This window comes from Cryptotermes secundus, unplaced genomic scaffold, assembly GCF_002891405.2.
Source record: "Cryptotermes secundus unplaced genomic scaffold, Csec_1.0 scaffold959, whole genome shotgun sequence".
NCBI classification, from domain to species: Eukaryota; Metazoa; Arthropoda; class Insecta; order Blattodea; family Kalotermitidae; genus Cryptotermes; species Cryptotermes secundus.
Window position 1 is genome coordinate 119,581 of NW_019722440.1, and position 25,624 is coordinate 145,204.

Here is a 25,624-nt window from a genome sequence, read left to right on the forward strand (position 1 = left end):
CAGTGCCATCATCAAGTGCTCTATTTACGTCAATCTATTTCATTGCTTGCTATTACGTCATTGTAAAATTTAAAAAGTATTTTAAAATGTTCGTCAATTATAATAAATATATATACTAAAAACTTGTTAAGATTATTTATCTTATCTGTCCCAATTCCAACACCATGCATAGTTTCACCACTATGGGAGACATTCCTCTTATTCTCAGGGTATATCGTGTCTTGTGTTGTGTGTTCCCTGTTTGGTTGCGGGTGTTATGCTTATGCATTATATGCTGGTCCACCTAAAAATTTTAAGCCTCACAATACTACTGCTACTGCTCAGAGTTAGTGGGCTTTTGGACTCTGTCCATCGTCTGGTATTCTAAAAACTAGAAAACACATTTTGGAAACTGGATCTCTTTCCAACCTCAGGTGAGGGGGAGGGAGACACCTACTCTGTTGGGTCCCTTAGAAAGAGCCAACCTCAATCACTCAGTAGAAACAGATACAGTTTCTGAAACGTTTTGTTTTCTAGTTTCTAGAATACTGGATGCTGGACAAAGTCTGAAAATGCAGTAATTCTGAGTATTATACACCACTGTTAGAACCCTTTAGAATCTACTGCTACTGTGTTTGATATGCATGCCAAGCAGTAGTAACTCATCTGTATTACTTCCTGTACTGAAATGCTACATGCCAGTTACATGCTGGACCAGTGAGTCTTCATGTATGATACCTATGTGAAGAGCAGCTGTGTAAGGTAGGTAGGAGGATAACGCCAGTGTAAATTTCAGGATGTCATAGTTCCAAATATAAACAATAAATTCTGGCAGGAACTAGTCACCTATTTTCCTTTTACTATATACTGAGTATCTAATATGGTGCGGACTACATAGAAAACATCGCATGTAAAAGTTCTTCTGTTGTTGCAACTATATTTGTTGATGTGGGAACATTGAGCCCTTTACCAAAAACAGTAATCTTTTCTGGCTTCTAGGAGTTAAGGGCAATAAGGAGACAGCAACATGATCTCATAAGCCTCTTTTTATTTTTTCAGTATAAGGAAAGTAGGGTAAAAATGGCCATGCAATCATAAATACAAAAGAAAGGGTTGTTCTGAGGGAGAGAGCCACAAATCATATGTTGAGTGCCCTCAAAGAAGAGAAATTGCCCAAAACAGGTGCTAGACTTGAACATTCTCCTTGAAAAATCCCTCAGAAGCTTTGCACAGGAAACCAGAAGCAATTATTGCCATAATAATATTGAAACTGAAACCTCTCTGCAGATGTGCAAGGAATGCTTGTGGGGCAGTGGACAGCCATTTCCAGCATCTGCTGTGACCTAGGTTATGTTTTATTTGTAATGTGTAGCTGTTGCTGATCTGTCGACTATCTCTCAAGTCTGAATGTGTGCAGTGCAAGATGATGCCCGTGTACCTCCTACCTGATTTACCAAAGGATTTTTTGGAGGCTGTCAGATGACTTCCTTGTACATAAGAATGACAGCGTTTGGTCACAGCAACTAATACATTGTCATAAACATAACTATTATTCTGGACATATCCACTGTCTTCATTTGTCTCAGAAACTGGAATCTGTTTCTGTCAACAGATGTTAGGATCCATGGTCCAGCTCTTTCTAAAGGACACAAATGACTAGAAACATTTCTCTACTTGCATGTAGATTTTCCTCAGTCACTGGGCTCCTGAACATATGTAGATCATTTCCTATTCATTTCTATACTGTCAAGTATTGAAAATCACTAATGTATTGCAAAAAATTGCTGGGTTGTTAGGTAAGCCAGCAGCAGAATTACAGGAAGTTAAAAGTGTTCACTTTAACTGCCTACAGTTACTGAGGAATATGTACACTGAGCTATGTGGGATGGTCCTCACTTCTTCCCATGTTGTGAATAAGTACCTATCTGATTCTATCTCCAGGCGCTGCGGAGTACCCCGCTCCTGAAAGTTCATGTCCTCCAAGAATGACCTGTCCAGTACTCCTTCATCAGGTACAAATTCTTCCACGCTTGTTATAGGCTGAGGGATAGAAACAGATGCGAGGCTTTGTCTCCTGCGTTCTGATAGGAGAGAACATAGGGCAGGCATTAAGTGGCAATTTTATATGATATCATTTGACATAGAAGTGTGTATAACTAATGCATGAAGCTGGGATGTCTCAGTTGGTGAAGTGACTTGCTGCACATGAATGTTTTGATTCCTGGCAGGAAAAGGCATTCTTATCTTTACCCTTGCATTCAGACTACGTCTAAAGCCCACCCAGCCTCCAATGCAAATAGTTTCAGGGGCATTTCTCTGGAGCATAAAGTGATCAGACTGTGATGTCACCTGCCATGGTGACAAGTACATGAGGAATTTTCTTTTTCTGGACAATTAATAGTTGGTTGAGGCACTATGCTACAAGCTGGAAGGTCACGGGTTCGATTCCCAATGAGGTCATTGGATTTTTTTTTTCAATTATCTAACCCTTCCAGCTGCACTATGGCCCTGGGGTTGAATCAGCCTCTAACAGAAATGAGTACCAGGAATCCTCCTGGGGGTAAAGGGCAGCCAGCAGGTACGTAAGGCTGACAATCTCACAGCTATCTGCGAGCCAATTGTCTAGAAAATGTGGGGACCTCAACATCTCACAAACCTATGGGCCTCCACAGCCTGTTACAGGGAGAGCTTTACCCTTTTTTAGTGGAAAATAAATAAGTGTTTTCTGGATGTTACTGGCAAATTTGTTAAAAAATATTTATTATAATAGCTACCTTCAATTTTATATTTTAAGATAAGTGAAATGCCTGCTGAATATTGAATGGGAAAATTTGACAATTCCCCATTAATGCCCTTAGTTTCCTCTTACAATATGACACTCTTATGCATCATGATCACTGACAGCCAGTAGATGAATATGAATGCCATAAACTTGCAAAGTTCTAGAAATACAGTCTGAATGAATATGTGTAGTATTAATAGTTTAAAAGTGACTAATTTTGCAGCACTCCACAGTGTAATACTGACTGATACCGACTGAAACACTGGCATCCTGTTGTTCTATCATGCATAAAGATTAATATTGCGTTTGATTTTAAGATGAAGTGACAGGAGGTTGGAGAAAACTGCACAAAGAGGAGCTTCATAACTTGTACTCTTTTCCAAGTATAATTAGAATGATCAAGTCAAGGAGGATGAGATGGGCAGGACATGTGGCATAAAAGGGGGGAGAAGAGGAATACATATAGGATATTGGTGGGACAGCCAGGAGGAAAGAGACCACTAGGAAGACCAAGACATAGGTGGATGGATAATATTCAAATGGATCTTAGAGAGATAGGATGAGGTGGTATGGACTGGATTGATCTTGCTCTGGATAGGGACCAATGGAGAGTTCTTGTGAACATTGTAATGAACCTTTGGGTTCCATAAAATGTTGGGAAGTTCTTGAGTGGCTGCACAACTGGCAGCTTCTCAAGAAGGGTTGAGCTCCATGAAGTGAGTCAGTTAGCTCCTCTACTGGAGAAATTGTCTGGGTAAGGCTGATTTAGAAGTTACTGAAGCAAATAGCAACAGAGATGGATAATCCTAACATGACTTGGTTCAAAGTCATCTTTCCACTGCAGGACTTGCACATATCTTTAAACATTTAAACAATTGTTTCTTTTTAACAAAAATTATAAGAAAATCGTGATATATCAACAGCTAACTTACGCTGGAATCCTTCCTGTATGTCCTTAGGTTTGCCAAATATCTTTGACATGAAACCTGAGCTTTTGGAGCCAACTGCTGACGATCCATCTGGCTTTCCACTGGACGAGAGAGATTCTACTGACTGTGATGGCATCATCTGCTGCTGTTGTACGGAATTGTGAGACTGTGAACAGCTAACAGCTGTGCTGCTAACATTACTGCTAGGCTGTGGAAGTTTATTCTGCTCAGAAGTATCTTGAATACTAACGACCTTTGGCATCAAGGTGGGGTGAGACCCAGCAATTGGGTTTCCTGCTCCGATCGGACCGGGCAATGAGGAACTTCGTCGGACATTTGGTGACAAATTGTTCTTGTTTCCTGTTTGTGAGGACTGTGCTGAAAGTTGGTGACTGATATGAGAAGTGGGACCAAATGCTTGCGCTGATGTGGATGTGCTTGCTGGTACCACTGAAGAAGTGGCACTGGAATTAACATCTGCGGCCTGACGACGTTTATTCACAAGATTATCGAGGAACCTGAGAAGGAACCAAACTGAATATTACTTTTGCTTCATGGGTGTACTGAAACCCACAACATTCATATAATAGACTCAATATAAGAAGATTCATAAAAGGGTTCTTGCACAGAGTGCATTTACCTGGGAGCCCATCGGCTTCAATTTGCAAGGTTTTAAAATCTGATTCCACAAGGTATTTAACATTTGGTATATTTATTTAAAAAATATAGGCCTATACTACATTTCCATGTGTATGAGACACACTTTTCCCCTAAAAATGGCTCTAAAAATCATAGAATTTTTCACACACTTGTTCAACTTGTAAGTTAGAAATAAGAATGAAAATAAGGTAGCAGGTTGATGTCAGAGGACTATGTTTAATTTTTATTTTGTTCATTATTTAAGGTAGGAACATTAATTTTTCTTTATAAAAATAATTTTATTATAATTAATTAATGACTAATAAATATTTAATTCCCTCTTCCTAAACCAATGCACATCTTATACAGTTATGTCTTATACATCTCCAAATGCAGTGTCATTTATTCAGTAATGACTGAATCTGTGGAAATAGGGGATATAATTCTTTGTATTCTTTAACTATAAATAAATTATGTTACTGGAGCATCATACAGCTGTTTCATTGTAGAACCTCATGCTGCAGTGTTGTGAGACGATGAGAATATGAACGGGTATCATGAGGAAATATCATCACAGATCAATATCATTATATCATTAGCCAAATCTGCCCAAAAAGTTTCAAACTATCTTTTGATCAATTTCAGAGGCAATCCGTGTCATATAAGCTGTTATACAGGGCGTTCAATGGTCGAGGAAACCTGGCTACAGCGCTCACTGGGAACAACATTCCTCAGATTGCTGCTGTAACTGCCGATAGCAGAATGAGTCATTAACGCTGATAAACACCTGCACTCTCGCTAGCATAGAGTGGCTGGATCATTTCTCCACGACTACTGTGCCCTTTCCCGCTAGTGATGCAGATTCCCTCACATCAGTTTCTGTACATGTGCACATTTGTAGGAACACTGTAGAAAGATAACAAACTTACCGTGCTTTATAACAGGTGCTGAAAGTCACCCCCTTCTGCCTGCAAACACGCCTTGCATAGCATAAACAAATTATGTGACACTTTCTGAAGTTGGTCCATGGCAACTGAACTAATTACACGTGTTATTTCATTCTGCAGAGCTTCAGTGGTGCAAGGATTATTCTTGTAGACGTTTCCCTTTAGATTTCCCCAAAGATGAAAAACACAAAAACTGAGATCTGTGGATCTGGGAGGCCACAGTCCCCTGCTGATTATTCTCTCTTCAAACACTTCCCGTATTGTGACCATGGATGCATTAGCCATATGTGCTGTAGCATTGTCTTGCTGAAAATACCCATATTGTCTTTCTTCAGTAGTCAGCTGTTTGAAGAACAGATTCAGTATGTCATTAATGTAGCGATCAGAGTTCATGGTTTCATGGAAAAATAAGGGGCCAATGATTCACTGTGGACTTACAGCATGCCACACCCCCATCTTTTCATTATGTAATGGCACTTCCTGTATAGCATGAGAATTTTCATTGCTCCATATTCTTACATTTTGTGCACTGACATGACCGCTAATGTGAAACCACACCTCATCAGTCATGAACAGAAGCTGCGGATCCACTATTCCATCTTGCACATTTTGTAGCAGCCAGTTGCAAAAACGAATTCCTGCTACATAATCTGGTTGTTTCAGTTCATGCACAACTTTTATTTTATACGGGCGAAATTTTATTAATTTTGTGGCTGTGAAAACAGAAACTAGCAAAAAATCGGTTTCCTGTGCCAAGCGTCTTAACGATTTTTGAAGACTGATCTGTAGTCGTGCCTCCATATCCCAAACTTCTTCTTCAGTCAGCACAATACTCTTTGATTGCTTCTTTATGTCACACACTGAACCTCTGGCCCACCACTTTTTCACAAGCTTGGATACACAGAACTTTGTGAGAACTGGCGACTCAGGATACTTACGACGAAACTTACTGATACATTTTCTGCAAGGTTTTTCCTTGCAAAGTTTTTGACAATAAACACACGCTGTTCAATAGTGAACTCCGTTTCAGTATAAATGTCGACCGCCTATCGACATCTCTACCATAGACTGACTATTAACTGCAGTAACAAGATCACACCACCCAACGGTGCCAATTTATCAGCGCTAATGACTCATTCTGCTATCGGCAGTCACAGCAAAAATCTGTGAGGAATGTTGGGCCCAGTCAGTACTGTAGCCAAGTTTCCTCCTTGATTGAATGCAGTGTAGTTTACATAAAAATAAAATGACATAACAAAATAATTTTACTTGTCATCATACATATCTATATATACAGAATGTCCATAAATGAGTGATACACTTTTAATTTGTTATATCAAGGTAAGTATGAGTGATATACCATTGCAATGCCATTTGAATGTCCAGATGTGAAAGTTTCACACTCCCTAAAGATGCTCATGACCTGACATGTGTCCTGTCTGTAATCCAGCCCATACCATACTCTTTCTAACATGTTCCTATCAATTGTCTCAATGGCTGCAGTAATCGTCAACTTCAATTCATCAATATCCAATGGCAGAGGTGGCACAAACACTTCTTCCTTTACATAACCCCACAGAAAGAAGTTACACAGAGTTAGAAGGGGAGAGCGAGGAGGCCACATCATCCACTCTTCATCTGCAGCTCCAGCTCTCTGAATCCAACAGCTTGGTACCATGGCATGCGAACCCGTCTGCGTAGAACTTCCTGCACCATCATTTTCGGAATCTGTAACTTATGGCTACCCTTCCGTACAGATTTCCTTGCACCTCGACTGAAAGTGGCCTCCACCTGCCGTACAGCCTCATCACTCACATAAAAATGGTCATTGCCTTTTTTTACAAAGTGGGCCTCCACGGCCTGTTACAGGGATAGCTTTACCTTTACCTTACACCAATCCAGTGGCTAGCTTTGGTGCTAGTGATGTTGAAATTCTGGGCTAGGCTACCATAATGTTAGTTGCAAGGATTTCGTTAATCTTTATGACCATGTATGTGGTCCCGATGGCTGAACATTGCGTATTTTCTGCACTAATGAATAATTGAATGAACAGCAGGTGGGCCACAGTGGCCCTCATATTGTGACTGTCAGTAATCTATAGTGTGTCCCATTCTGATTAGTCTTTACACCCCACTCTTCAAAAGAGTTAAGTACCTTACTTTAACCCTACTGCCGCAATACCTGACTGAAGTCAAACAAGCATTGGTTACAATATAGTGCAACATTCATCTTTAGATTGTGTCAAGAGACAATCTGCTCCTTTCACTGTATCATTCAACTTCATAAAAATAATAGGCAGTGAAAAGGTTTTGCGGCATCTAAGTAGTTGTCTAGTCCCATAAAGCAATCAGTCACACAGGATATATGAGGCTTTCAGCATTAATACCGTAAACTTCAAAATACAATCCAGCCAACAGCTCTATAGTATCGGGGATGTGAGGTCCCTTATTTCTGGATAATAAAGTTTAACAGTAAGAATAACATCTTGTCCCTGGCCAGACCTTTTGAAAACAACTGCAAGGCTGTGATAATGTTTTGATTATGAAGTTCAATGCCATCTGAATCACCCTATTCAAACTTACTTATTATAGTCAGCATCATCACTCTCTTGATATAGATCCAGCTCTTGGGTTGTGAGCTGTATCTCATGCTCATTTGTATCAAGCTGTCCTAACAAAGTCTCCCTCTGCAGCTGCAGAAATGGCAAGTTGAAGAATTTGTGCAATAATTTTAATCCAAATCCATTCCTCATTGACGACTCTGCGTAGCGGACTTGCGCTGATCTTGGCGGCCTGGAAAAAGTTAACTCCATTTTGGACACTTCCTCAGAAGAATATAACATATTTAAAGGCAAAATATTTTACATTATTACACTTGATTTACAATACTAGTTTTTTTTTTTAGTATCAATTAGTTTTGCAGTCTCACATGCAACACAACAGGAGGGAACACAACTCACCACCTCAAACACATGTGCGCATTGGTAGCTGTAAAGTCATCCTTGTGCTTAATTAAGCACTATGCCATGAAGATATATAAGAAGCAGATGTCTTGACCCATATTTTCTTGGCCTTGGCACTAGTTGGATGTGAGTGGTCAGCTTCATGCCCCGGCCGCTTTATCCCCGGGGAAAGAGTCTCTGGCACTTGCTGAATAGGAGGTGGGGTGGGCCCCAGAGCTGGTCTGAATGAGATGGAGAAGTGACAATTCTTAGCCCAACCAGGATTCGAACTCCAACCCCTTGGTTGTCCAGCCTGTAGCCAACTGCTATACCGACTGTGCTATCCATTCTCTCACATGCACACTGAGGGGACTATATGTCAACAACTTAAGCAATGATACAGAAGACAGCAGTTTCCTCAGCCATAATTTTAATACGTGATGATGACCACACTGGTCAAAACATGTAGCATGCAGAGACTGTGGAACTAACTGATACTAAGTGAAGAAGTGCAACATGATGCTACAATATAATATTACTAGTATTTCTGTTTCACCTTTGGCAATATGTCCTAACAGTGAGAACAGATACTGATGTCTTACCCCTTTCATTTACGAGTACATGTCTAAGAGCAGCCATTTACTGGTGCTCTGTCAAAACCCTGCTGTAGCTGATCAAGGTTGAATAAAAGGGTGATGCCATATCTTAGGTGGTCAGCCACTGGCTTCTCACTGTGGTTACCTGAGTTCAATCCCAGATCAGCTTTTGTGCCATCTGTGGTGAATAAAGTGGCACTATGGCAAGTTTTCTCTGAATACTTCAGTTTCTCCTGCCAAATCTTATTACACCAAATGCACCATTTCCTTCATCTATCATCCAGGGCTGGTAAAATGGACCACTTACTGTGCAAGTACCAAAGGACTTAATCTTACCGCACCCTAAGAATTATAGAAAAAAAAGGCTGAATAACAGTGTTTTGTGACAAAACAAAATATTTCTCATTCAGAACATATTCTGTGCATATGGTTTTGTCCCTCTGTCATTAGATGGTATATGCAGCTACCCTCTGTGACTCCTTGGACATATGCAGAACATGTGCCACACTTTCATGCAGTATATTGCAAACCAACCAAAGTAATGAAGAAAATGACTGGGCTGTGAGATAAGCCTATGGCAGGGTTGCTGGAAATGGAAGTGTTAAACTAGAACACAAGTATCACAAGCTGGAAGAATACTATCTTTTGGGATGTGACGCTGTGTAGTCTGGTAGAAGTTTACTGACACTCTGAAGCAGCATACTGATTACCTTCATGGCCTTTCACCCTGATACTTGCCTCCTTACCTCCTTTGGTTGCTCCTCAGCCATACAGATGGAGGCAATATGCTACTGTATAACAACGATGAATTTCTACCAGGTTATGCAGCATTGCATCATAGAAAACAATATTCTTTATAGCCATCATTGTGAGACCCTCAAATCGACAATAATTGTAACCTGAAATCTGAATGGTTGAGGTTTTGTATAACTTGTCCTCTGGCCTGATAAATGTAGTCTTCTACAAAGGTAAAGCTATCCCTTTAACAGGCTGTGGAGGTCCATGGGGTTATGGGATGTTGAGGCTTCCACATTTTCTACACAACTGGCACACACAGATGACAGTGAGGGTGTCAGTCTTACATGCCAGCTGCCCTTTATTCCTAGGAAGATTCCTGGTACTCAGATTCCTGAGTCGAGGACAGGACCATAGTGTGGCTGGAACAATTAGGTCAATTAAAAAATTCAGTGACCTATTGGGAATCGAACTCTCAACCTTCTGGTTTGCAGCATAGTGCCTCAACTAACTATGCTACTGTGTGCCCTTTCCAGTATGCCATTATATGATGTTCTTACCTCTCTTGGCTCTCGATGAAGTAAGTCACATGATCGGAAGTCACTGTCCTGTGATGGGCCATATCACAATGATTAGCCAGTACTAGCACAGGAATGTGAGGAGGTACTTTGGGTAACTCACGCTGCACATAATCAAATGTCCTGTAAGAAACAGAGTAAGTTAAATAAATTTTGCAAAATAAGTTATTTATACTGTCACATATTGGTGACTAGGCATGGGATTTGGGTTGATAACTGATTTATTGAACACACCTAACTGGTAACTACAAATAACAGTCTCACCTAATTCACACGCCCTGCAGATATCTACGACTACAGGAGACATAAAGTCTTTCGTCTGTATACTAGTCATTGCTAGGTAGTGGCTGCTAGAAATGTGACCCAAGCCTGTCAGCTGACCTTCGACTAGCTGTCATCTAACTTGCTTGTCCAGTTGGTCCTTCTTATATGACCTCAGCATGGACCATGTACATGTAATCACTTCCAATGGCTCCTCCACCATTGCACATTCATTTGTTACTGTGGACAGTTTTTACCATGGTGTTACCTGGCATGGCCGCATCTATTCGTTCCACTATTTTGACTTTAAACCTTCTTGTTATGATACGAAGTTTATAGAATTATTATTCTTACCAACAGAATGAAGTGGACAAAAAGAGATTACCAGAGAGGGTGGGCTTTACGCTTATAATTACTGAGTACTTCACAGCAGTCATTGTTCAGGTTCTCTGTTGTGATACATCTAAACTCTGAAGATGGAGGCAGCATATCCTTCCAACTATAGAATTAACTCCGTAATTAAATGTGTTAAAAGTGAAAAATCATCAATTCAATTTTTTTTTCTTAACGCAATCCTTAACTTTCTGCTTACTCTCTCATTCTGAATCCTAACTGAGAGACAGGTTCTCACACGTAAAGGGTAAAGCTGTCCCTGTGCCTGTCTAATTAAGAACTGTGCCATTAGGATTATGTGGCAGTAGATGTATAGATACATGTAATCTTGACCTCAGCACTAGTTGGAGAAGAGTGGCTAGCTTCACGTGCAGGCCACTTTACTCCCAGGTAAAAAGAACCCAGTACCCATTAAACTGGAGGCTTTATGGGCTCCAGAACCAATGTGGATGACATGGAGAGGAGAAAAATCTTGCCCATACCGGGACTCAAACTCCGACCCCTTGGCCATCCAACCCATAGTCAGTCGCGATACCAACTGATCACACATACTTAACAAAAACTGACTGAATCCAGCTAAACTATTTTCCTGCTCACCAACTTTTTGTAATGTCCATCATAATGATGACTCCGTTAGTGCCCTTGTATACATCGAGAAACTCAGCATCTAAAGCAGGTTCTTCGGTCACTTCGAATTGGCTGTTCTCAAGTTTGAGCCCATCAAATCGCTTCTTCTTCTTACCCCGATCAACTACATCCCACACTTCCACCTTCACTACGTCATCAGTAGCCTTATAGCTCCACTGAATACTAGCCACCTGTAAGAAATTATTCCATTCTGAAATAATGAATCTCCAGTTTGTTAAGAGGTTTACAGCCTGAATGGAATGCCATGATATCTGAGACTGCATAGAGAGATCATTTATAAGAGATTATATTAGAATAAATAAATTTTATAAGCAGAATAATAGTATGAAGAGTACTATCTTCTGGAATGTAATGCCATGCAGTCCGTTGACAATCTACTGACATTTGGAGGAACATCTTCAGTGTCAAATAAGCCAAGCAAAATACCATCATGAAAGCAGTGACAAGCAGAACGTTCATGCGATACGTTCCTCCGAAATATCGGTTGACTTTCAACGGACTACAAAGTGTTATATCCCAGAGGATAGTAGAGTATATTTTCTGTGAGGTAAGAACTGATCTTTAAAATATATTTAAAGAACTTCTCCCTATTAAAGTTTATCTAAAAAAATAAGTGGGTGACGTATGTCACACGCACCATAACGTCAGTGCTGTTCTCATGGGTAACGACAGCAGCCGTTACACTGTGTGCAGTTGCATATCATTATGTTTCTTTTACTCAGTGATGATCTTCACCTGCTCAGCTTTGGTGCTGCTATTCCAACAAAATATATGTAAGGTACCAGGCACACAGAACACTTGAGCAACTTGAGGGAAGGTGAGATGTCATAAGCAGAGACCTTGGAAAGGAAGGAATGGTGACACACTGGTAGGCTATTTGGCAATAAGAGCCTTAACTAGGCAGCAATGTGACATGTAGACCCACTGCTAGGCAAGGAGTTGGTAAACACATTCACATGGCAATGAATATGCAGGCAACAATCAGATAACTTCTGTTGCTATGCAACAGCACTGTAAATACAACAAGACAGGCAGCGGTGTTTTTATGGGTCTGCCTTGAGACCATATAAATAGTACAGAACAGAATAAAATCAGAATGAGAACGAGGAAGTCTGCTGTCCAGGAAGATGGGTTGTGAGTATGAGTGACTGTAAAGGCCATCCAATCAAAAGCCAGTTATTATTCGTAACGACCATACATATGTGACAATATAAACACAATAAGGAATCCTCAAAATATGCAAAACATATCCTGGTTATGCAACATGCATAACATAAAAAGGAAGCTGTAATGGAAATATTAAAAATGATACCAAAGACATGGACACAAGGCAAGAGTAAGAACAAAGCTGCAATTTACAAATCAAAATAATGAATTATATGACTCACACTAACAAAAGTTACATGTTTTACACCTGGCAATAACAGACACTAAGCAACCCTAGAAACAAACAGATTCAAGTGCTGAAGCTCTTGGTGCTACAGCTGTTTATATACTAAACAGTGACAGTGGCATAAAGGCTTAAAAACTGTCCACTGGGGTAGGCTGTTTTACAACGCTTTCACTGTCACAGACTATATAGCACTGAATGGTAGGATGATATATGAAGGGGGACCCAAAAATAACCAGAAACGACCTGTTGCGCACGCATGCTTTGTAGTTACGAGTTGTGCTGCTAGGTGGTGTTAGCTGGGGGTCTCCCGTGACTGTTAGTGAGCTGGCGTCAGTCTGAGTTAAGTGGTTTGTCTGTGGTGCTCTGTTGTGTGCGTTCCTGTTTCAACCCTTTGGCGATTAGTGAGATGGCCGACCAGAAGGAACAAAGAGTGTGCGTGAAATTTTGCTTTCTGTTAGGAAAAACTGCACTTCACTCTTCAAGTCGCAGCAAACATTCACGCGGTTTTCTCTTTGGTCATCTCCGAGCAAGTGAGGAACAAATTTTGCAGACACCCGTCTCATGTGCAAACCTTCGGTTAAAATTCGCTGGACCGTGCTCCATGAGATGTTCGTTTCCTCAGAAAGTTGGTCAATGGTCTTTCGACGATCTTCATCAATTGCACGTTTGATTTTGTTTGATTTGTTCCTTCTGGTCGGCCATCTCACTAATCGCCAAAGGGTTGAAACAGGAACGCACACAACAGAGCATCACAGACAAACCACTTAACTCAGGGAATAAGAAACAGTGACCTGAGTCTGGATCCTCTCCACTCCGAAGGTGATTAGACAAAAACTGTTTACTTTTTCGTTCACATAACGTTGCACATGTGAAATATATGAGCAGGATGTGCCTGGCTTGTTTTCATTATAAACCAATTCAAACTGTGGTTATATCCCAACTGGAGTTATTTACTTTTCTTTTTGGCCCCTTCTTTTCATTTCACTTTCCTTCATGATCACTGTGTTTTATTAGTAACAGAGGTTTATTCCCCAATGTCTTCATTGCACGGAACTCAATTAAGCACAGGGACAATTTTGCCTTTATGCCTATCACATGAGATGATACTGGTGATATTTGAAAACAAAAGGACCTCTTAAGCATATTTTAATTAATACAGTAGTCATTAGATTGCTTTTGAACTCCAATATAAATGAAAATATTTACTTTATATTTCCATACTGCGCTTAAGCAAAATGTCATAAAACATAATTCAATAATGCCAATAATTTTATAATAATAATAATCATCATCATTGCAAAAACATCACTTTTAGAGCCATAATTCCTTCAAAGATTCTGCCAGATGGCATCCACTTTTCAATTATTTTGATTTTGCAACCACATGTGTGTGTGTGTGTGTGTGTATATATATATATATATTGTGACATGTCTAACCATTGCTGGGCAACGGGAGGTAGAACGATTTACCACGAAGACAGACCCTTGATAAACTGTCGGTTGCCAAGTTACGCAACAATAGAAACAAGGTTACGCAACAGTAAGGAGAGTGGTGTCTCTCCGAGCTGAGCCAAGCCAAAGCATGCTGGTTGCTGCGCACAAACAAACAACTCTCAGCAGCATTGCCCAGCAACGCCTTTGTAAACACGGCGTCACACAACAGGAGAGCCTGTGCAACGACTGTTGCTAGGCAATCGGTAAACAGGACGTTATGCAACAGTGGTACGTATCACGTAACTGTTTTCTGTGTTGTCCGTGCCGAGCCTAAATAAGGAGCAGCAAACACTATTCAGTAGTGAGTGAGTGCGTTACTAGAGGAAGTAACCAGTCAGTTGCAGTCTAGCATTCGTCGGAGTCAATGGCAGTGACTCCTACAGGAGAAGTATTTGTGATACTGCAGATGGCAGTACTTGTGAAATTGTGAATTGTGTGAGAGCGAATGTGCAATAAATTCGCTATATCCAATACAGTGTGAAGTTATTTGTCACATGCTATACACCCAACACGTGACAATTTGGTGTCAGAATTGGTTTACGAACTTGAACACGCCTCGATCTAGGAAGAAGTATTGAATTTACGAGTATATCGAGTGTTATCCTGCCAAAAAGAAAAAAGAAAATGGAGGAGCAAGACATTCAACTAATAACTGAAATGCTGAAAGGAATTAAGGCCAACATGAATGCCTGGCAGGAAGAGACGACAGCCTGCCAAGATGCAATGCAGATAAATTCAAGAGAAAAGGAGGATGTAGTGAAGCGACAGAAAATTCCTAACGAAGAAGAAGAGATGATGGCCTGACAAAAAGATGGAGGCACATCCAGAATAAAGATTACACACTGTGCAGGACAAAAGCGTATGGGAAAAAACAAGAATAAGGTCGCACCAAAAATCACCAAGAAATGGACGTTTGGGAAGGGATTGTGGAAAGGCCCGGAATGCAACAGTGGCATAAGGGACCGAGGCCGGATACAGCAACTACAAGGCATAAATGGAGTGGAGGACCTAGGAGGCGGACAGCCGCGATATCTGAAGAAACCAGACCTGAAGGAGGTACAAGTGGAGGGCACGGCAAATTCTGACATGAATTTCATGAAAACTAGAAGACTGGAGATCAGTAGGCGAATGGTCAGATCTACTGTTGGGTTATGAAAAACAAGAAAATGTACCTTGAGGAGGGGTAGGCCACCTCCAAAATGGAAAAAGAATGGAAGGAAAGGACTGATGATCCACTGTTAGGCTATTCAGGATGATCAGCCTTAAGAAGGGAGCAGTGTGACATGTCTAATCATTGCTGAGCAATGGGAGGTGGAACAATTTACCACAAAGACAGACCCTTGATAAACGGTCGGTTGCCAAGCTACACAACAGTGTAAACGAAGTTATGCAACAGTAAGGAAAGTGGTGTTCCCCGAGCCAAGCCGAAGCACGCTGGTTGCTACGCATCAATAAACAACTCTCGGAAGCATTGCCCAGCAACGCCTTTGTAAACACGGCGTCACGCAACAGGGGAGCCTATGCAATGACTGTTGCTAGGCAATCGGTAAACATGATGTTACGCAACAGTGGTACCTATCACATAACTGTCTTCTGTGTTGTCCATGCCGAGCCTAAATAAGGAGCAGCAAACACTATTCAGTAGTGAGTGAGTGAGTTACTACAGAGGGAATAACCAGTCAGTTGCAGTCTAGCAGCCGTCAGAGTGAATGGCAGTGACTCCTACAGGAGAAGTATTTGTGATACTGCAGATGGCAGTACTTGTGAAATTGTGAATTGTGTGAGAGCAAATGTGCAATAAATTCACTATATCCAATACGATGTGAAGTTATTTGTTGAGTGATATGCAGCCAACATGTGACAATAAATANTAGAGCAAGGCCATCAGCCTTATGTCCAGTCCCGAACATGGAGGAGGAGGTGGTCTCTGTATTTATGTCTCCCAGTGACAGGGTGGCCTAGTTATAGCCCCAGGCACCGGGTTCCCTTTCCATTGCCTTCTACAACTCGCAGGATTGCAGTGGAGATATTCTAACCCACCTCCATATGGGCTAATTTCATATTAATCATGAATTTAAAATAGTGGCCTCTTGAAAATCTTAGAAATAATCTATTAAAAAACACACACGCGCACACACACACACCAAAAAAAAATCCATATAGTTTCAAAGAATATGAATTACATGATTACCTGAATCTCTTCTGTTGGAATGTATTCTTCAACAAATTTCTGTCCTTGGAGCCTATGGAATAAGCAGGTCTTGCCAACATTCCGGTCACCTTTAATTATTATCTTCACTGGAAATCAAAAACAAAAAACATTTGAATTTACTACAAAAGCATCAACACTGTGTTTCAGTCATCGCGACAATTCTGATGATGGAGACAGAAACAGTCTCTTAAATTAACTCCAACTTCATGTGACTTAGCACCCTGTGAGACCAGCATACAAGTGATGTCAAAGCCTCAAATAAAATCGTTTCTTTCTTTCATTGATATTGTATATTTAAGAGCCTACCCTTCTTGTACCTGACCCGCCGAAAATATGGTTACTCAGATAATATAAGTACTTGTGTATCAGCATTTATGGACCAATGTTGAGGAATTCAACATGTACGAGTATATATATGTAAAGGTTCAATTAAGCCCACATATAAAGTGGCCCCTAAAATTAATTAAAGTGATTGAAACTTATTATTGGCGTACACTAATAACATTTTAATAAATACAAGAGTACTATCAAGCATATCACCTTGATAATACGTAATTATGAAGCCTACCATGTTTCAGGCTCAAGTGGCCATCTTCAGAGGCGTTTAATCTTAAAAGAGAAGTTCACATAATTTTGCATGAACTACATAAAATTTGCTATGTGAATCATTCAAAATATATCTGATAACAAGATTTCATTAACATTTAAAACAGATATGAGGCAGGACCCTGTGATGTATCTTGTCTAGTGTAGTGGAGAAGGTCATGTCACAAAACTGGGCTAAGTCTTACACTGTCTGTAAATATAACAAAGTATCAGTGATTTGTACTATACTGGATTTTGTATATGATTGAGTATTAGGGATACCACAAGACCTGATCAAATATGTAGATCGTAACAAAAGTCATGAGCAACTTTCTTTGCATGCAACCTGGGAACAGCAGACGAAAGAGAGTATAGTGGTAGGTGGAACTAGCTGTTGTGTTAACCTTGAGTGTCTTGTGACGTCAATAGCTTGCATCACGTGACCACTATCACTCCCAACAAACTGGCCAACAACGATATGTCATTTCACCAGCGTGCTGTCATTGAATTTCTTGTGAAAGAGGAAATCTCTGCTGCAGAAATTCACCAGAGACTTCAGCGTGCTTATGGAAGTGTGTGCATGGGTGCGAGCATGTTCGAAGATGGGTGAAACATTTTAAAGAGGGGAACACCAGTATCGAAGATGAGCCTCGGAGAGGTCATCCTCGAACAGCCTCAACTGAACGCAACAAGGAAAGAGTGGATGAGATCATTCAAGATGACAGGCATGTGACTGTGGACACAATAGCCTGAAAGCTTGGAATAGGGCACAGTGCAGTACAGGAGATGATTGAAAGCTTGGGCTACAGGAAAGTTTGTGTTCGTTGGGTCCCGCGGTTATTGACCAAGGACCACAAAGGTCAGTGAAAAGCCATCACCTCAGGACTGCTGCAGAGATATCGACACGAAGGCGATGATTTTTTTGCTCTGTATTGTGACAGGTGACGAAAGCTGGTTTCACCATTTCGAGCCTGAAATGAAATGGAATGGCAGAGTATGGAATGGCACCATTTGCATTCTCTATCAAGAAAGAAGGCAAAGACAGTGCCATCAGCTGCGAAGGTGATGGGCACAGTCTTCTGGGATGCAGGGGGGTTTATTCTGGCCGAATTCCTGGAGCCCGGCCAAACCATCAATGCGGCTCGTTATGTCCAGATGCTGCACAAGCTCCGTCGTGCATTGCACGACAAATGTCCAGGATGAAACATCATCATCCTGCATGACAATGCTCGCCCCCACTCAACTCGCCACACATTGGAAGCAATTGCAAAGATGGGGTGGGAAGTTCTTCCACACCCCTCCTATAGCCCTGATCTGGCACCCTCAGATTACCATCTTTTCGGATTTGTGAAGGATCAGCTGCGTGGACAACGTTTTGAGACAAGGGAGGCAATTCAGAAAGCAGTGTGTCAGTGTCTTTGGATGGCTGGAACAGAATTTTACAGAAGGGGAATTTTCAAACTCCCAGAACACTGGGAGAAATGTGTACAAAGAAGTGGCGATTATGTGGAAAAATAAAGAAAGGTCTGTAGATTGAGGTGGTGTATTTGGTTTGTCAATAATAAAGCATGTTACATTACAAAAAAAAATTTGCTTTGTGAATCATTCAAAATATATCTGATCATAAGATATCATTAACATTTAAAACCAATATGAGGCAGGACCCTGTGATGTATCTTGTCTAGTGTAGTGGAGACGGTCATGTCACAAAACTGTGCTAAGTCTTACATTGTCTGTAAATATAACAAAGTATCAGTGATTTGTACTGTATTGGACTTTGTATATGATTGATCATTAGGGATACCACAAGACCTGATCAAATACATATATACATATGGTTTACACAAACTCTAGATGACAAAAACTACTTAACTGATCACAAAAGAAAATTCAGATAAATGATGCAGTAAGGCTACCTTCCTGCCATCTGTGAATGACAAGTGAAAATAAAGTCAGGGATAATTCAAACTGTTATGGGCAAGAATAAATCTGTGGAATGCTTATTACCATTTGGTTGCTTCCCAGCTGTTATGCATAAGTATAATGACTGAAATATTCAAAACTATAACTGTGTCAGTTCTGTTCTATAACATGTGTGGAATTTGGTCTCTCACATTAAACGAAGAACCAAGAATGTCCGAGAACTGGGTACAGAGGTGTATTTGGACACAAAAAACATAAAGTTACATGAGGCTGGAGAAAACTGCATAACGTAGTCCTTGTCAAATATTACTTGATTGACAAAATGAAGAGAATGAGATTAGCAGGTCATGCAGCACATATGGGACAAATGTGAAATGAATACAAAATTCTGGTTAGAGAATTCTAAGGGAAAACATTACTTGGAAGGCATAACAGTAGGAGGAGAGATTAAGTATATTCATGCGAATTTGAAGGAAATTGGGAGGGTGGGTGTGGGTGGGATTCATCTGGCTCAGGATAGGGGCAAAAGGTGGGCTCTTGTGTATGTGAAACATTGTGTTTCATGAGCTAGGGAATATCTTTGAGTAGCTGAGCACTGCTAGCTCTCCAAGAAGGACTCTCTCTGCTCTGTAGAGGTGGTTATGGGTGAGACATGTTGCCAACTGCAGACTACTCTTGCCTGCTATGAATGTTCCCTGCCATTTCCACACGACCATTTAAAACAGTCCAGAGTAAACAGAAACCAAAACTGACTAACGAAATGTAGCATACGTCATCTATACTTTATCTGGTTAAAATCAGTGAAGTGGTCTGGACCCTGAGGGCATGTAGTGGTGTAGGTGGTTGAGGCATTATGTTACAAGCTGGAATATCATGGATTTGAATCATGATGAATTGGATTTTTCAATTGACCTAATCTGTCCAGCCGCACTATGGTCCTGGGGTTGATTCAGCCTTTAATAGACCTAAGTACGTGGAATCTTACTGGGGGTAAAGGATGACTGGATGGCGCATAAGGCTGACAACCTCACCGCCATCTGTGAGCCGACTGCCTATAAAATGTGGGAGCCTCAAAGTCTCATAACCCTATGGGCCTCCAAGGCCTGTTACAGGAACAGCTTTATCTTTTTAGTCCAGGCCCTTGTTTATTGAGAGACATGGAACTAAGAGGTGGGTTCTAATTTTTTTAATTGCATATTAAAAGCACAAAAATTTCATACATCATTGCTACGACATGACACCTTGTAGTACTTACTATTGTACTGTACTCCTTTGGCAAACTTTCTCTGTAGACTATGTGACATTGACTGATGACCAGGCCGGGCAACATTATTCACACCCTCTGCCTTCCCAGCAAGGCGTTTGATAGCCGAGAACATGACGGGAAACTTGTATGGCCTTCTATTTAATAAATGCAGTTGCGCTAAACATTCCTAAATGTAAAGAATAATAATTGCAAATGAAAAATACTTTTTAACTCAGACCTGTTGATCAAATGTTACAATTCATTGTACATTTAACATACGATGAGAAAACCAAGGACACATACATTAAGTTTGTGAACTATGTGATTCTAAAAGGAGTATAATAAATGTAATTGAAAGTACAGTGTAAGTATGAGAAGTACACAATAAAAATACACAATCACAATCCACAAAACTCTGTCCTGCATGATAAAATAATGGAAAGCCTGAGCAGTTCTATCTTCTGGGATATAACACTGTTTAGTTGTCAAATGATGTTTCAGCAGATTATGTCACTTCTGTCTTCAGGATTCAAGAATATGCCAAGCAAGAAATTGGGGTGAGGCAGGTAGCACTGACTTTCAATGAACTACACAGCTTTACACCCCAGAAAACAAACTCTTCATAATCACCATTGCAAGAACCTCAAATCCTACATAATGGAAAATACATTTAATTATTTTTGTACATTAGCACAAAGCCTGCTGATAGTTCAACAGGAAAATGCTAAAACATGAACTTCAACATTACTGAACTTTAATAATTTTAAAAGTTCTAGAATCATACTTCACTTCTATTAAGATACTGAACTTTCTAAAACAGCAACATGTACTATTACTATTTCATTTTTTATTTCATTTAATTTGTTTTCATTTATTTACAGTCCACAAATCCAATACAAGGTCACAGGATGCAGGATAAAGACAACAGTCCAATATAACAGAAACAATATATGATATAAACAAGTATGATTCACTATAAATTTGTAATAAAAGATATAATGTAAATATAAAATTTACAAGTCACTTTTCAATGCCTCATAATTTAATCTCTAGTTCCATATACAATTTGAATGAGGCTATTATAAACACATGATCATTCAACTTATGTACTGATCACATAAGGACAGAATTTTTTGGTGTATCAGAAAATAAAATATACCTTTACAATTTTTCAGTTAACACCATAACAATGTGGTAATATAGCAATATAAATATAAAAATCTAAATTATTCACTTGATTATATATATATATACATTGTAATGCATATATTTTATATTGTATATCCAGATAAAATAAATTATTGAGTTATTTTATCCCTATAATTAAAGAATTCATCTATATTATAAAATGAACGTAAATGAAGAAACTGTAATAATGCCTTCTTAAATTGATTGTTATTCCTGGATAACTGTTTTATATTGCTTGTAAGACTATTATAAACTTTAATGCCAAGATACTGCGGACCCTTCTGAAATACTGTTAGATTTGATAAGGGGAGATGTAAATCAGAACTATTTCTAGTTACTATTTCATACATATCAGAATTGTCTGTCAACAATTCCATATTATTAACAACAAACATCACAAGGGAATATATATATATATATTGGGAGGGCAGCGGTAGTATTTTCAGTGGGCTAACAATTTTTTTGCATGAATCTTTGTTTCCAGCTCCCACCATTATTCGAACAGCTCTCTTCAGAAATTTAGAAACACTCAAATTACGAGTTCTGTTTCTCCAAAAAATAAAGCCGTAAGACATTACAGAGTGGGAAAAAGCACAATACACCATTTTGAGGGCTTCAGTACATAAGTACTGTTTGGATTTCCTAATTATTTAACAGGCTTTATTTAATTTACCTATGATTGAATCAATATGTTTTTTCCAAGAATTTATGTTATCCAGTGTTATGCCCAAGAATTTTACCTCATTTAACTCTAATAAAAATTTATTTTCATATCCAATATTTAATTTGTTAGTAAAATTTTGTTTAGCTAAGAAATGTAAAGAAACTCTCTCTGATAAGGGTTGACACTATGAAACCAACTCATGTATATGTATGTTCACTGGTGCCATCTCCTGCTTCTGTTCATGACTATCTGCTAAGGTGCATAACGACACAATACCAAATGTTAACCTTTAATATACAATGACCATATGTGTTATTAGGGACCCGTGGTAGCATAGTTGGTTGAGGAACTATGCTACAAGCTGAAAGGGCATGGGTTTGAGTCCCAATGAGGTGGATTTTTCTTTCAATTTACCTAATCCTTCCAGCTGCACTATGACCCTGAGGTTGACTCAGCCTCTAACAGAAATGACTACCACAAACCTTCCTGGGGGGGGTAAAGGGTGTCTGACACATAAGGCTGACAACCTTACCGCCATCTGTGAGCTGACTGTCTAGAGAAAATTATTAAGGTAGTTCTCCTTTGCAAAGCACTGACACATTCTGCTCAATAAACCTCTTCAAATGGAAATTTTTATTTTAAAACATACTATGCTGATCGAGAAAACCAGCAAAAATGTTAATTAGAACAGTAATCCCTTGGCTGTGATTCAAACTATCTGTGCTTATTACCTACAGCATTAATGTGAAGATAAAGTTAATTAAATCTTCTCAGACTATCATATGTATTAGTCAGTTAAAATTTCCAACATCTCGAGGGCCAACTCTGAACCCATCTTCAGTTGATGGGGACAGACATGCCCCCTGAGAAGATTTAATTAACTTTATCTGCTGTAAATAATGCAGGTTTTACAAATGTTACTATGTTGTACCTTTCACCTTATGTACAAATTACTCTTCAATTGTCTAGCAACTTCCTTATCATTAAGGTTTGCATAATGCCTAAACAGGGACATGCGGTAGCATAATTGGTTGAGACACTAAGCTACAAGCCAGAAGATCATGGGTCTGATTCCCAATGAGATCATGCATTTTTCAACTGACCAAATCCTTCCAGCCGCACTATGGCTCTCGGGTAGACTCAACCTTTAACAGAAATGAGTACCAGGAATCTTTCTGAGGGTAAAGAGTGGCCAGAACATAAGGCTGAAAACCTAACCACCATTTGTGAGCCAACTGTCTAGAAAATGTGGGAGCCTCTACCTCTCACACCCTATGGACCTTCATGGTCTGTTACAGGTTCCACTTTTTTTTTAACGGTTTTAAACATTTCATCCCAAGACGTCCTTATGGCTATTAAAACTCGTCTTTAGTTATCTGTCATCCTACAGCTTGCCAATATACAGTGTGAGACACTAAAAGCATTGTTAAAGAAAGTGGGACCTGTTGCAGACACAAAAAAGAATACTTAATTTCAGAAATCTTTCTAACTTATTTTTTCTTCTGCCTGATATTTTAGAAAGATTAGAAATCTCACTGAACTTTCAATAGGGAGCTGCTGTGGCTATCAACATTGCCACGTTAATTTTGGGTGTAAAATCTGATAAGGAAACAAATTTCTGTGCACAAGCAACATTCCACATCTATAAGCCACACACTTAATATGAAAATACCTAACATCAACCTGAACATTTCTTAAAAACAACATATATGCTGTAATACTAAACTTGATAGAAGTAGGTAGGGTTATACTTTTTTTTTGCTAAAGGTGGGCACTTTAATACAGACTAAAACGGCATTTATTGCTGCCATCTTCTGCTACTATTCGTAAACACTTGCTAAGATACATAATGAAATGCAATGCTATTTATATATATAAATAGCACCTAAACTTATATCTCAGTGCTTGAACCTTTACAAGATCTTTTTTTTATTGCTAGTGGGGTGGGACTAAGCCCCTTGTACTGCGGCCACTTCTGGCCTATTGTACCAGCCCCAGATGATAGGTGAGGGTGATTGTGGAGCAATTAGTGAAATGAAGATTGGCAGGGGAAACCAAAGTACTCGGAGAAAACCTGCCCCAGCGCAACCTTGTCCACCACAGTTTCCAAGTTCTTGCTCTGGCATTTACATTGAACTACAAAATTTATATTCGTCGCTCCACTGAAGGAAAACTTGTAAATTACGGTAATACCTGTAACTGCTGGATAGCTGAAATATAAGGTTATTTTCCATCTTCTTACACTAACAGTCAAAAGTCTTCGTATTTTTCAAGTCTTTTACTTGACGTGTGAAAGTTTTAAGATATAGACTGAGACGTGCACTGACACCGTCTTCCCTACAGCCTTATTTTGATTAACCAATAATTAGCCTCACAGCTGGCGGATACTGATCACGCACTTTCCATCTGTCAATGAAACAAAATCCTAATCAAACATTGAACGGTGCATGAACCTTATGTAGTCGGACATGTTCGGATTGTGCTGCTATCTCATGGAATGTTGTAATATTTTAGCGACGCAGGAAACAGTCGTCAATACCTCTGTCGGTTAAGAGGATGGCTGACAATACGGTACAACGTGGGAACCTCTAGTTTTACATTTCCTGACTGTATTATGTTGCTTAACATGGTTCATGCTTTGAATATGTGGCTGGGGAATGTTGGCGTTACGGAATGGGTGGTCGGCGAATTGATATGCCCGAGGCGCAATGGTTGATTTATATCGCAGTTGATAAATTATCGTCTGCAATTTAATCTCTATCAGTTACTAATCCGCAACTTCACCATACTCGTCTGCTGGCAGTCTCGAGCAGGTAACTGATTGAAACACCCACCGTCTTTAAGGCTCCTTTCCCAGGAGTGTTTGAATCGTCTTACAAACCCTAGGTTTAAATGGAGCTACTTCCATTAAACTAGATCAAGGGTCTCCAAACTACGGCCCGCGAAAGAATTGTGCAGAAATGCGCCAATTGAACTAATTTTCCAGTGAGTACTGGTAAATGTGATTCCGAGCTTATTGACCTGACATATTATACTGCAGTTCGATGGCTTAGCTGTGGAAATGTTCTTTCGCTCTTCTTTCAGCTCAGGAATGTAATTGATATACTTCTTACCGAGAAAAACCATCACGAAACACTTTTATCAGATACCGAGTGGCTTTGGAAATTAACATTCTTTGCTGATCTGGTGAACCATATGAACCATTTGAATTTAAAATTGCAGGGTGAAAATAACTTAGTCTGTGATTTATTTGCAATTATCAAGGCATTCAGAGAAAAGTTGATACTTCTGGAAAGCCAAGTGAAAAATTGTAATTTTGTTCATATGTGTTATGCTGCGACGACACAGGTGGGGTTCGATATCCCACCTCTGCCGCCATATGTAATGCTTCGATGGCAGGGGTGGGTAAAAACAACTACTAATTCACTTTGTCAGCCATCTCCGTTGGCTAAACACACCACTGCCACCAATTCGTTATGCCTGAAAGGAGGG

At 39.7% G+C, this 25,624-nt stretch overlaps 1 protein-coding gene across 3 annotated transcripts in view; it reads right to left on the reverse strand.

Moving 5' to 3' along the window:
• The window catches only part of LOC111861509 (rab-like protein 6), a 38,196-nt gene extending 13,601 nt beyond the window's left edge, over window positions 1-24,595 (reverse strand). For all 3 annotated transcript variants that reach the window (XM_023846156.2, XM_023846155.2, XM_023846154.2), the window contains exons 1-8: window positions 24,326-24,595; window positions 20,290-20,467; window positions 16,506-16,612; window positions 11,378-11,598; window positions 10,109-10,249; window positions 7,859-8,068; window positions 3,694-4,208; window positions 1,901-2,060 (exon numbers count right to left, since the gene is read on the reverse strand). In XM_023846156.2, the coding sequence (XP_023701924.1) occupies window positions 1,901-2,060; window positions 3,694-4,208; window positions 7,859-8,068; window positions 10,109-10,249; window positions 11,378-11,598; window positions 16,506-16,612; window positions 20,290-20,413 (1,478 nt within the window). In that variant the 5' untranslated portion in view covers window positions 20,414-20,467; window positions 24,326-24,595. The remainder of the gene's footprint in view (window positions 1-1,900; window positions 2,061-3,693; window positions 4,209-7,858; window positions 8,069-10,108; window positions 10,250-11,377; window positions 11,599-16,505; window positions 16,613-20,289; window positions 20,468-24,325) is intronic.
• Window positions 24,596-25,624: the final 1,029 nt, after the last annotated feature.